The sequence below is a fragment of the Erpetoichthys calabaricus genome, chromosome 7, assembly GCF_900747795.2.
Source record: "Erpetoichthys calabaricus chromosome 7, fErpCal1.3, whole genome shotgun sequence".
NCBI lineage: Eukaryota > Metazoa > Chordata > Cladistia > Polypteriformes > Polypteridae > Erpetoichthys > Erpetoichthys calabaricus.
In genome coordinates, this window is record NC_041400.2 from 19,667,844 (window position 1) to 19,681,562 (window position 13,719).

At 37.9% G+C, this 13,719-nt stretch overlaps 1 protein-coding gene across 1 annotated transcript in view; it reads right to left on the minus strand.

The window, feature by feature from the left end:
• Positions 1 to 13,719, minus strand: part of spock3 (SPARC (osteonectin), cwcv and kazal like domains proteoglycan 3) — a 409,772-nt gene that overhangs the window by 26,586 nt on the left and 369,467 nt on the right. Inside the window, exon 7 of the mRNA XM_028804996.2 lies at positions 12,697 to 12,816. Within this exon, the coding sequence (XP_028660829.1) occupies positions 12,697 to 12,816 (120 nt within the window). The remainder of the gene's footprint in view (positions 1 to 12,696; positions 12,817 to 13,719) is intronic.

Sequence of the window (13,719 nt, forward strand, 5' to 3'; positions counted from 1 at the left end):
ACCCTGTAGATAGGATATAGTGGGTTGGATAATGGATGGATGAATGTTTAAGACATTATGATCTCCTGTTTTAGGATTTGGTTGTTTTATTTCTTTTCAAAAGTCTTATTTTTTAATCAGTTGCTTGCCAATGATCACAGACTCCGAAATGTTTGTAATGTTGCTGCTCTTGCCATTTGCATCTGTGGCTGCTCTTTGTTAACTGACACTTTTTGGGAAACGTTAATGCTGCTTAAAATTAAATGCATTATATCATTACCTGGCTTTTTCCTGCTCTGATTTTGCCATTAGAAAGACAATTCAGTATGACATTTATATTTTTCCAGGAGTTCATTTTTTCATTTTCTTCTTTTTATTTCACTTTTTATAGCACTTGAACTCTAAATTGTAATTAAATAATGACAACTGAAAAAGTGAGGACCCGGGCACTAAATACAAAAGAGAAGCAGCTATTTCAATAACATTTGACCTGTGAAGTCAATAGCAAGTTAGCTGCTTAAGTAACAATGACATTTCAAAATAAATAACATAACACAACCTAAAGATATGAGAAATATAATTTTGTCTTATGCAGTATAATTGCTGTAAACGGTAGACATCATTGTCTTGTTTGAGGAAAGAAAATAAGAACATGCTTACTTAAAAATCGGGAGTGGTCTCCCCTAGACTTTCTTGTATCCTCAGATATGGGGATGGATATTTGAAGGGGAAAACCGCAAGACAATGATTATATTTTTACATTATGTACATTAAATTAAATTTATAATATATTGAGCAATTATTTTAAAAGTAAAGTTAAATAAATCGGACTCTACAGATACGTGAATAAAAAAGTACCACTTCCGGTTAGCGGAAATAGCCCAAAAGTTGACAGAAATCTATGTTTGCATTTAATACTTGTATGCAAAATTTGGTTGACCTAAGTGAAAGCGTACTCAAGTTATCATGTTTACACACACACACACATAGACATAATTCCAAAATTGGTATTTTTGGACTCAGGGTGGTCTAAAATGTTGAGATTCAACAAAAACTTGAAACTGAATATTTGGTCAATCGCAATACTTTCCCTACGAGAAAATAAATCGGACTTAGGGAGGTCTAAAACGTTGAGTTTCATCAAAATCTCAAGGTTGAATTTTTGGATGATTTCAATAATTTCCTTATACTTTGTATACGAGAAAGTAAAAAGGAGGTCCAATTAGAAGCATAAAAGAAGAAAAAAAGAATCACTTTGGTCATACATGGATGGAGTTGAGTAGCTAGTATCTATCATGTGGTGAGTTTTTTTCCTATCTATCTATCTATCTATCTATCTATCTATCTATCTATCTATCTATCTATCTATCTATCTATCTATCTATCTATCTATCTATCTATCTATCTATCTATCTATCTATCTATCTATCTATCTATCTATCTATCTATCTATCTGTTTTATAGTGCATTATCTATCTACAATTAAAGGGCATCTCACTTTTGCAATGTCCTTTAACACAGCTCAAGGGACAGTCTCTTTAGATACATACATAGATAAAATGAACTGTTTATTGACATTGAATGAAAGTCCGTGTTGTTGTGTCAGAGAGAGGATGATGTGCAGCATTGTTCATAATAGCATTCAGTTTTGTTATCATTCTCTCCTTTGCTATGTTCTCCAGGGGGTCCACAGTGTGTCCCATAACGGAGAGTGTTACCAGCCCAGCACATTACAGCACAGAAAATTGCACTGGCCATCAAAGAGACAATGTGAAGGATGTCACTACCCAATGTCAAAGGATCTCCTCATGGACTCAATCAAGGTATGTGCCCCTAACATTTTCTTCTCCTTCTGTCCTCTCAACACTGAAAATCTGCTTTGCTCCTTCCATTCTGCACACGAGAAGGAGCCTGGCTGCCCGGAAGGAGGTATCATTTCCCCCTAAGAGCGACCCACGGGACAGAGCTTCATGGGACAACCTTTACTTTTCACATCTTAAGAGATCTTGTTGTTTTTGTTATTATGCCTGAGTAGTCATTTCCTTTGTCTCCTAAAGGTGTGATCTTTCGTTTGGATGATCATATTAAACAGGACAACTCAGCTGGTGTCCCAGCTTTTCACAGCTGCTCGACCTTTCATTCCTGCACCCGACCACACCATATTAAAGGAATGCAGTCCCCTAAGGAAGAGGAGTATTAATCTAAGGACTCCTTACTTTTCTCATGGATAACTTCACACATTCCAGTCAGACCTGGAAGGGATTTCTATGCTGCTTACCCTGCTTATCTGTTCTACAATAAAAATGGTTATTAGATTGATTTCTCAGGCAGCACTGAATATCTCCGGCAGTATGTAAGGATTTGGAGATTAGAAAGTGAAGTGCTACTCAACTTGAAAAGAGTTAAAAACAAGTGAATTGCTTTACCCAAGAACAATCATACAGTATTTATCTATGGGTGGGAAGTAGTCACACAGTCACTAGGGATAATGGCTGTGACAAGGGTCCAGGTATTGCATGCCATGAGTGACCTGTGCAGTACAAGAGCATACATCTTTAAAGACGTTTATAAATCACAAAAGTGTGAACTGAAATCATTGAGCTAGCTGTGGTCTGTATGTCAACAAACACTAGTCCTCCATCCTAAGCAGCATCTCTACAACTGTCGAGTGGTTCTGGTGTGTTTACTCAGATATAAAAGGACAAACGTTGCATTAGACACCTGCTAGACCTAACATACTTCTTATCCTCGTGAGATGAAAATTTATGTGCTGTGGATGGCGACGACTGGTGACAAATTAGTTGCAGGATGAAAATGGTGTGGAAAAATACATGTTTTTTTTGCTGCAGTTGCTCCCTCGATTTAAATGATTGCTTTTAAGATACAGTTCCCTTATGTGCCAACTCAGCACACAGACAGTTGGGTGCACTTTTGTCTCAGCAGATGCTCTACCTAGATTAGTGTGAAACTACATAGTGGATTGTAGCAATTTAACAAAAAAAAGTCTCACCCTCCTTGAAAAGACTCTTAAAACAGTGGTTTTAAACTCACTGAAATGACAAAATGTAGATCAGACATATGGCAGTGTTTTTTTTTATTGTGCTTAATAAGAAAGGAAGCTAGCAGTTGTTTGCTTACAGTGATCAAAGTTTAGAAAGTTTTAGTGCACAACAACTATGAGTCAGGCGCCTTATGACACTTATCATGCACTGCTAACAAAACTGTCTTTCCTAAGAAACACAAAAGTAACAAACGACCTAAAGTGTCAAGTTCATTGTCACGTGAACAGAGTATAGTGGAATTTTAAATTGCATGTCTGATCCGCATTAAACGATTACCTACTCTCTGGCACCTTGAAACTGTGGACTTTATTTGTATGACAAGGTTGCTAGCAATTCTTCTGTTTAAATTACTCAGCACTCGACAGTTAGGGGTACACATTCTTAATACTTAATACACTATGCTCTGTGATTTAATTGCATGAAGGTGAAACTGAAATTGGTTCTATGCTTAACTGGAACATGTAATGTAATTAACACATTTAATGTAAGATATTATGGAAAGGAAGTCAAAATGTTAGATCTGAATACACAATGGGAAGTCTGAAACTTGAAAATACAACTTATTAGATAGATAGATAGATAGATAGATAGATAGATAGATAGATAGATAGATAGATAGATAGATAGATAGATAGATAGATAGATAGATAGATAGATAGATAGATACTTTATTAATCCCTAGAAGGATCTAGGAACCACAGTGGACTTGTCACTATCTTTTTCCAGATGATGTACATAAGCAATCAAGAAGGCTTATAGGTTGTTAGATTATATATCACAATGGGTGGAGTACAAGACCTCATATGGAGTACTGCATGCAGTTTTGGTTTCCATATTACAAAAGTGAACATAGCAGCACAAGAGAAGGTCCAGAGAAGAGTAACTAGACTCATTCCAGGACTGCAGGGTATGCGATAAGAGAGGAGATTGAAGGCATTAAACCTTTTCAGTTTAAGACAACAGAGATTAAGAGATAGCATGACTGAAGTTTTTAAAATTATGAAAGTAATTAATATGGTAGAACCAGACTCTTACTTTGAAATGAGATCAAAAAGAACACAGAACAAGCCATCTGGGCCAAGATGTGGCTGACAAACGTTGTGTCTCAGTGGTTTGGGGCAAACACATGATTTATTTATTTGGGGGCAAAGTAGCTTTGGCAAACATGACCATACTGTATGTTTGGCTTGTTGGTAAGGTAACTAGTTGAACCTTCAGTGGTTCATATGGCCTTAATATTCACTATAAGAGCAATCACGTTTCCTGGACCCACAGAACGCAGGGGAGAGGTACTATAATGCTGCACATGATCCTGCACTCTCTGTTGCAGAGCATAATCACATAGTCAGGGTCTCGAAGTTTCAGGAGATAGGTTCAAGTTCAAAAGTATTTATTGTCATTTCATCCAAATACAGTAGTACAGCATACACTGAAACAAAATAACGTTCCTCCAGGACCATGGTGCTACATAAAACACAGGACAATGAAGAATCCACGACACATAACATAAAGACACATAATATATAACAAGGTGCATGTGAGGCAAATGTGCAAACATGTGCATCCATGTGCAACACTGCAAAACAGAACACATATATCAGATATCAGTCCGGTCCATGAGTGTTCAGGAGTCTGACTGCTTGGGGGAAGAAACTGTTACAAATTCTGGTGGTGAGGGCCTGAATGCTTCGGTACCTTTTTCCCAATGGCAGGAGTGTAAACAGTGAATGCGAAGGGTGTGTTGGATCATCCACAATGCTGGTGGCTTTGTGGATGCAGCGTGTAATAATAATAATAATAAGCGTGTGGTGTAAATGTCCATGATGGAGGGGAGAGAGACACCGATGATCTTCTCAGCTGTCTTCACTATCGGTTGAAGGGCTTTGCAATCCCTGACCGTGCAATTTCCAAACCAGAGAGTGATGCAGTTGCTCAGGATGCTCTCTATGGTTCCTCTGTAGAATGTTGTTAGAATAGTTGGTGGAAGATGGGCTTTCCTCAGCCTACGCAGAAAGTAGAGCCACTGCTGGGCTTTCTTGGCTAAAGAGCTGGTGTTGTGGGACCAGGTGACGTTCTCTGCCATGTGGACACCCAGGAATTTGGTGCTATTGATGACCTCCAAAGTTGAGCCGTCAATGTTCAGTGGCAGATGGATACTCTTAGCCTTCCTAAAGTCAACAATAGATTGATAGGTTGCTCTACCAGCCAATGAAGTCCTGTTGCATTGTGATTGCTTAGGCATGAAGTTGTTTAGTATACTCCATAATAAAGGGTGGCATTCAAGGCGCGTTCATGTACGTACATTTACAAAGTGATTGTGATTTATAAATAGTAAATTATGTAGAAATGTGCGTACGCCAGGTTTTATAAGTCTGATTTTTTTTTCGGTGCATGCATATTTTCTCCCTTGAATCCACACAAATTTATGAGACCCCTTGTGTTCGTGTGGGATTTTCCTCAGATTCTTCATTTTTCCACATGTGTACCAAAAAACATGCATATAGGGTCGTTAGTAACTCCAAATCAGTTCTGTATAAGCCAATGTGTGTGTGTTATTGAATCTGCCTTGGGATGGACTGGCCTGTAGGTCAGAACTGCTTCGTGTCTTGATCTCAGATTTGCCAAGATTTGCACTGCGTCCTACAAGTCAAGATAAGCAAGGCAGAAAATGGACTGACAGCTATTCTTATAAAGTCTTCTAAAATGTTAGACTCATTCCTATCAACAGCTAGACAGTGTGCAATAGCATCAGCATTTCAGATTGCAGAGCGCAGGTTTTGTAATAAAACACAGAGAGGTTCTCCTTCTCTGCAGCTTACTTGTGGAGCAACAATCGGAATGGTGTGTGAATTACAAGAAGGTCATAACAGAATCATGGAAAGTGAAGACAGGAACTAGTAACGCTGCAAAATATGAGTAGAAAGTGCTGAGCCACTTCATTTTAAGTAAACAGTGACTAAGAGACAACTTCATAGACTTATTTTATTTTATTTTTTTTATTTTACTAGGGGGCTTTTCCCCTTGCTTACTTCGCTCGCCAACCCACCCGGCCTGCGCTATGCACCAGCCACTTCGCGTCTCGCGTTTGTGGATTACACTTCCACCAAACAACAAATCTTTTAAATCTTGCGGATACGCCTCTTCATTGGGAAGACACACTACTTTTCCTGATTGGCAACACGAATTAGAAGATCTACAAGTCTCTGACTTAAAGTTTAAATCCGAACAATATATTCAATCTCTTTTCGCTGTTCCGTTATTTCACCGAGTAATAATTTCCATTTGTTTGCACTAATGCGACATTAGTACCTGTTTTTTGAGACTTTCGAATTTTACTTCTCCCATTATCTCTAACCTGCTCTGCTTGTGTATCACACCAACGTTTTTGAATTCTTTATGACGTTACACTTTGTCATCTACTCTTTGTGTTTTATTTCCGGCCCCGGTCATGGTTAAATCTCTTGGCACAAACTCTCGTCTCGCGGGACGTGAAAGTATCTCTCTGAAAAAGTCACGTCTCGTCCCAGGCTAAAAAGTCTCGTCTCGTCCCAGGATTTTTTTATTATAATAAAGAGATCTTATTTTATTTTTTTATATTTTGTCTTTTTTCTTCATCCTGTAAAGCACTTTGAGCTACATCATTTGTATGAAAATGTGCTATATAAATAGATGTTGTTGTTGTATAAAATTGTAAATTGAATAAATAAAGTTAGTTCCAACTATTACTGTATAATCCGTTCTTCAACAAGAGCATGAGGGGCACAGATTGAAGCTGAATAACAGTAAGAGAAATAGCAGAAACATTACACTCTTTACTTCACTCAGAGAACTGCTGATTCACTGAACTTCAGAGACTTAACTTGATTCTTAGTCTTAAATTGAAAATAGTTTTGAATCTTTAGATGAAAGAGTGAGCTCTTTTGAGATGAATGACTCGTGTCTGTCAAATTATTTCATGTGCTGAAATGTAAGGAGTATAACAAATATAATTCTAACTATCAATAATTTGATGGTATAGCGAATTGTTTGGAAGGATCTATAAAATTAAGCAGAGATTGTGTATCATTTTGCAACAAACAATTACAGACTGTGGGGGCAAGCCAGAGAAAGACAAGAATTGTAAATCATTTTGAAACAAACAGTCATAGACCATTAGCCAGTGAAGCTAGTTAAATCCAGCAATTCTAAATGGTAGCCACATAGGAGAAGACTAGTTTGGTGAAACATTTTAAAACAAATGATTTTATAAAAGATAGGACAGACCAAGAGAAGAAATTATCTTATAGTCAAAAAACAAGCTAGGTTCAAAACCAAAAATCCAAGAAAGCCAGAACATTTAATTTACAAAACAGGCAAAGTGCCCAAAAGTGCAGTGTAGGTTCTTCAATACAATAAATACATAATCCATAAAATGATGTGAAACATGTAGGTTAAAATCAACAAATAATCCAATAAAATGAGGTTAAAATCCCAGGCAGATGTTTTTAAAAACACAACCCCCAATAATTTTGGTGTCTCCTCATGCTGCAAGGTCATGATGGGATAAGCCCACCGACAGGTGCAGTCATGTCTTTTTCCCAGGTTCTGGTCCCCACCACCAGTCCCTCAGTATCTGTAGGACACGTCTCCCTCAACCAGTCCTTCAGTGTCTACCTGGAAGATGCTATATCACAGGGCTGCTTCTACTCTCCCTATGTAGCTCAATGGTAGCGCCTCTTCTCCATTTTTTTTCACTGGGTCATATTCCCAACCGCCTGTCTCCTTTCCTCCTGGCATGGGCTCCTCACCATCCTGCCTCTTTCTCACTCCCTTAACCTCTCTTCCTTCTTTCTCTCTTTCTAGCTTGATTTTCTTCTCTTTTTGTCTCCTGATTTCACCATGTACGCTCCCTTTATAGAACCAGTTGGGTGCCGGTGCAGTCCTCCACCTGCTCTGAAGAGTGAATGAAGCACTCGATTGCCCTATTCACATTTTGAAACGAATACACGATCACTCAAGCACCCCAATGTGTTTGCTCTGGGACTCCCGATTATTTACTAAAATTGTGCTTCACCAACGGAGCTATCATCACAAACACACAACTCATTTCATAGTTTAAGAACCTATGCCATAAAGTATTTTGAATTGTTGTCTGCTACCTTTTTGGAATAACTAGGTGGATGTGTATTTAATGAAATATCACAGCTAAAGCACAGAATCACTGAAGCATTCAATGCATTAGGAAAGGCTTCATTATTCAATGAAATAACTAGTTGAAACGGCTCTTGAATCTGAACATTAACTGACTTTTTTCCATTATTATATGGAATAGCAATTCAAACATACTCAGCAGACCCCATTCTAAAATTTATAGGCAAATTCTGTTATTTTATTTTTTTATTATTACATTTTTACTTGTAAACTGTAATGAAAACTAAAAGAAAACAATACCCAAAGTCAATACAGGTACAATACATGTAAAAGGTAAAATAAAAAAGCAGCAAAACCCCTGGCCCACCTACTTTCTTTGAGAAAAACTTTGTCCCATCATGACATCTGTAAGAGGTGAGTTTGAGGGTAATATTATCAATATCCTGTAGGCCTTGCCTTACCCAGGGGATTACCAGCTGAGAGCATTCAAATATCGAAGGATTGCACATAATCTTACTCGAAACGCTTCTGTGTTAAGGGTTATAAAAGACACTATCCACTATCAAAGAGAGAAGCACACTTTAGCAGAAAAGAGGATCTGAAAATCTAACGGGATATGTGGATCAAATTTCCTTAACGGTGACCCTAAGCCGACTGATTCCAGTACAACGAGTACGAATCACGTAGTCTCACATCACCCTATTAAATAATAACGACCCCATTTAAAATCAGGTCTCTCGCTGTCTATAATACACAGTTATACATATCTGAAATTATTTTTTGAACTCAACACAGGATATATTTTTGTCTTTATAGACGACTGAGTTTTAAAGGTATTTTAAACAATAATAGCATGTGGCCTACATTTACAGGTCCCTGTTATCTCATTTTCTGCTTTTAAACCAATTTCATTTGTAGAAATGCATGAGTAGTTCCATCAATTCTAAACCTTTTAAATTGTTTTCAATTTATATAACAGTTCCTAGATTAACCTGTGGATTTAAAGGGCTTTTCATTTATGCTTATCCAGATATTTTGTCAGTAATACAATTCAAATGGTGCTGCTTATCTTGGAGTTTAAAAATGAATACATTGGGGGTGCTCATTGCTAGCTTTCTTCTTCAATTAGTTCATACGTGATTATCTTTCATTGTCTTTCATGGAAATAAACTGTACCAAAAATGAATATTCATGTACAGGAATGCTGAAAAGGACAGCTCGACAGTATTAGCTAGCGTCCTACTTACAAAAAGCAATTATCTTGCTTCCTGTACCGAGAATTATTCCGGTATATGTGTGATTTTTACTATTTACAGAGTATTGTAACAAAATAGGTTGCCACCTGAATGTTAAACAACCTTCAACAATCATGGAGTTCTTTTTAATCTTCGATGTTATGCTATACTAATATATACAATGCCCTACCATAATGTTTGGGACAAAGACATTTTAATTTGATTTACCCCTCTGCTCCACAGTTTAAAATAACAAATCAAACAATTCAGACACAAACAAAGTGCACCTTGCAGAATTTCATTTAAGGGTATCTGCATACATTTTGGTCTCACCATGTAAAAATGACAACACTTTTTCTACAAGGTTTCCCCATTTAAGAGCACACAACAATGGCAGGTCTATTAAAGCCGTTGTCATATTTAGTCCTTTGTCGTTTCTCCCTTTGCATGCAATGGCTGTTTGAAGTCTGCAATTCATAGACATCACCTGGTACTGAAGGTCTTCTCTGGTGATGCTCTGTCAAGCCTCTAATGCAGCCATCTTCAGCTTCTGCTTGTTTGGGTGGCTTGTCTCCTTAAGTTTTCTCTTCAGCATATGGAAGTCCTGCTGAATTGGATTTAAATCAGGGGACTGGCTTGGCCATTCAATAATTTTCCATTCTTTTAGCTTCTGTTTTGCTTTAGCAGGATGTTTGAGGTCATTATCTAATTGTAGGATGAAACGCCGCAAGTGAGTTTGGAAGCATTTACTGGAAATTGAGCAGATCAGATGTTTCTCTGCACCTCAGAACTCATTGTGCCACTGCTGTTAGCAGTTCCATCATCAATGAAGAGAAGTGTGCCAGGACCTGTGGCAGCCATACATGCCCAAGTCATAACACCCCCACCACCATGTTTAACAGATGAGGTGGTCTGCTTTGGATCTCGGGCAGTTCCTTTTGGTCTCCACACTTTGCTCTTGCCACCCCCCTGATGGAGATTCATCTTTGTCTTACCTGTCCACAAGACCATTTTCCAGAATTCTGAAGGCTCTTTCAAGTACTTTTTTTGCAAACTGTAATCTGTCCATCCTGTTTGTGTGGCTAACTAGTGGTCTGCATCTTGCAGTGTGGCCTCTGTGTTTCTGCTCATGATGTCTTCTGCTGATAATGGTCACTGACACACACACCTCGGCCCCCTGAGGACTGTTTCTGATCTGTCAGACAGGTGTTTGGGGCTTTTTCTTTACCGCAGTCGGGATTCTTCTATAATCATCAGTTGAGATCTCCCTTGGCCTACCTGTTCCTTTGCCATTACTGAGCTCACCAGTGTGTTCTTTCTTCTTCATGACTAGGGGGCATTGCCGCCTGCTTGCTTCGCTCGTCAACCCCTCTGCCTGCCCTACGCACCAGCAACTTTGCGTCTCTCCAGCTTGCAAACAACAAAACTTTTAATTCTCGTGGATAGGCCTCTTCATTGGGAAGAAACACTACTTTTCCCTGATGGCAACACGAACTAGACGATCTACAAGTCTCCGACTTAAAGTTTAAAGCCAAACAGTATCTACATACTTCTGTCATATCACCTATGTCCATATATTTGATCTTTTTTCGTTTTTTACCTTTTCGTCAATATTGCATTGAATTTTGATTCCGTGTTTGGAATTACATCGTGACAACGCAACATATAACCTGCCTGTGAGTGAATATCGTTTCTTTCTCTCTACACGAACTGTCTGAGAAATAGCATTCACACAAATGAGAAATGATTGAACCGTATACGTGATTGTAAATATTTTAGATGTAGGCAGGACTTTTCCAAATCTCTGCATAAGCTCTTGTCTCGTGGGGCTTGAAATTTTCTCTTGCAGGATTTCACTTTCACCAAACAACAAAACTTTTAATTTTCACGGATAGGCCTCTTCATTGGGAAGAAACACTACTTTTCCCTGATGGCAACACAAATTAAACGATCTACAAGTCTCCGACTTAAAGTTTAAATCCGAACAATATATTTGATCTCTTTTCGCTGTTCCATTATTTCACTGAGTAATAATTTCCGTTTGTTTGCGTTAATGCGATCTTTACTATCATTTTTTTGAGACTTCTGAATTTTCGTACTTCCATTATCTCTAACCTGCTCTGCATGTGTATCACACCAACGTTTTTGAATTCTTTATAACATTCTACTTTGTCATCTACTCTTTGTCTTTTATTTCCGGCCCCGGGCGTGGTTAAATCTCTTGGCACAAAGTCTTGTCTCACGGGACGCGAAAGGGTCTCTCTTCAAAAGATCATGTCTCGTTGCAGGATAAAAAGTCTTGTCTTCCAAGATTTTTTTATTATAATAGAGAGATATTCCAGACAGTTGATTTAGGTCATCTTAAGCTTTTACTGATGTCTCTAATGGTTTTGTTCTTGTTTTTTCATTCTCATAATGGCTTCTTTGATTTTTATTGGCACAGCTCATGCCCTCATGTTGAACAATGGCAACTACAGACTTGAAAGGGTAGAAAGAAGCCGAGGTATCTTATGAAGCAATGAAACCCACCTGAGGAATCACAAACACCTGTGACGCCAATTGTCACAAATATTATGGTGTCCTGAAATAGGCGGGGATCATGTAGAAGAAGTGTTGTGTGACTGAAATGTCTGCAAATCCCCTTAAATGAAAGTCTGAAATGTGCACTTTAATCACAAGTCTGAATTGTTTGATTTGTAATTTTAAACTGTAGAGAAGAGGGGGAAATCAAGGAAAAATGTGTCTTTGTCCCAAACATGATAAAGGGCACTGTATATCCCACAGCAAAATTTTAGAATTACAGAAAAAATATCTCCAAAAGAAAAGTTCACAAATATTAAATGTCATAAAGTATTATAAAACCAGGTACCTATTATACCAGGAAATATGTCTAAGACAGCATACTACATTAGTCACCAGAAAGGCATTTTTTAGATTCTGATAAACTATTAAAAGACAAAAAGCCTGATAAAAATGACCAAACAAAGAGAAATGACCAGTTAAAATGAAAACATGTAATGTTCATCCAGTTAACATTAATCCTGAGTAATAATTAAAAATCAATTAAATTACTTTTCTTCACTATAGTGTTTTTCCAAAGTGACATACAAATCATTTAAAGTCCAGTTGTTGAGTACATTCTATAACAGCTGCTCAGGCAGGTTAAAGACTCACTCAGGGTCCGAATGCAGGTTGGCTGCCTTGGGGCTTAGTAGTTAGTGGCCATACAAGATGATACTTTACAATCAAACCTTTTTGTGAAATTAGTGTGGTAATATTGGTGGACTTACTGCTTCGTTCTGGATTGTGCATGTTTCTTGTTTTTTTGTTCTGGTTTCCATGTTCGTGTAGTACCTTGAACCAGTCACGCAGTCTGCTAACCACTTCTTTGTGCTCCAGGTCACTGCAAACTGAAAAGAAAGCAAAAACAGGAAATGACCATTTTACCTTTAGTTGTGTGGTCCACAACACATTAGGCATACGATGAATTCAGAAAGTACTCAGCCCCCTTCACTTAACTTTGTTGTATTGTAGATTTCATTTTAATGGATAGATTTGCCATTCTTGACCATCAACCTACACTTAATACTCCATAATGACAAAGTGAAAACATGTTTTCATAAAGGTTTGCAAATTTATTAACAATTAAAAACTGAAATTGCTCATTCATTTAAGTATTCAGACCCTTTGCTGCGGTACTCCATACCGGTGGTCATGTTCATTTTGTTCAATTTAATTCTCCTTGAGATGTTTCTAGAACTTGATTGAAGCACACCTGTGCCAAATTGATTTGATTGGACATCATTTAGAAGAAACTGTGTATAGAAGTTCCTATACATCCCACCTGCATATCAGGACAATAACCAAGCCATGATGTCCAAAGAAGTCTCTGTAGACCTCTGTGATCAGATCAGGGCATGGGGAGAACACCGTTTTTAAAGCTTTGAGTGTTCCCAGGAGCACAGCAGCTTCAATAACTGTGAAACGGAAGAAGTTTGGAACCACCAGGACTCTTCTCAAAGTTGTCCATTTGGCCAAATGGACCAACTAGGCAAGTAGAGCTTTGATCAGAGAGGTGACCAAGAACCCACATACGTGATCCTTTCTACCTGCTTTCAATGGCGTTGTCTCCACATACTGAGCAGTCAAATGCATGAAAAGGATTACATCTACCCAATAAACTAGCCACCCAGTATACAGTATGTTATACAGTTTATATTTCCAATTACTCCATTTTCCTGTTTTAAGAAGCTTTTTTGACCTGTTCTTCAGTTTCACTTTTATAGGTGTTTAGTTAGAATATTGTGTTCAGC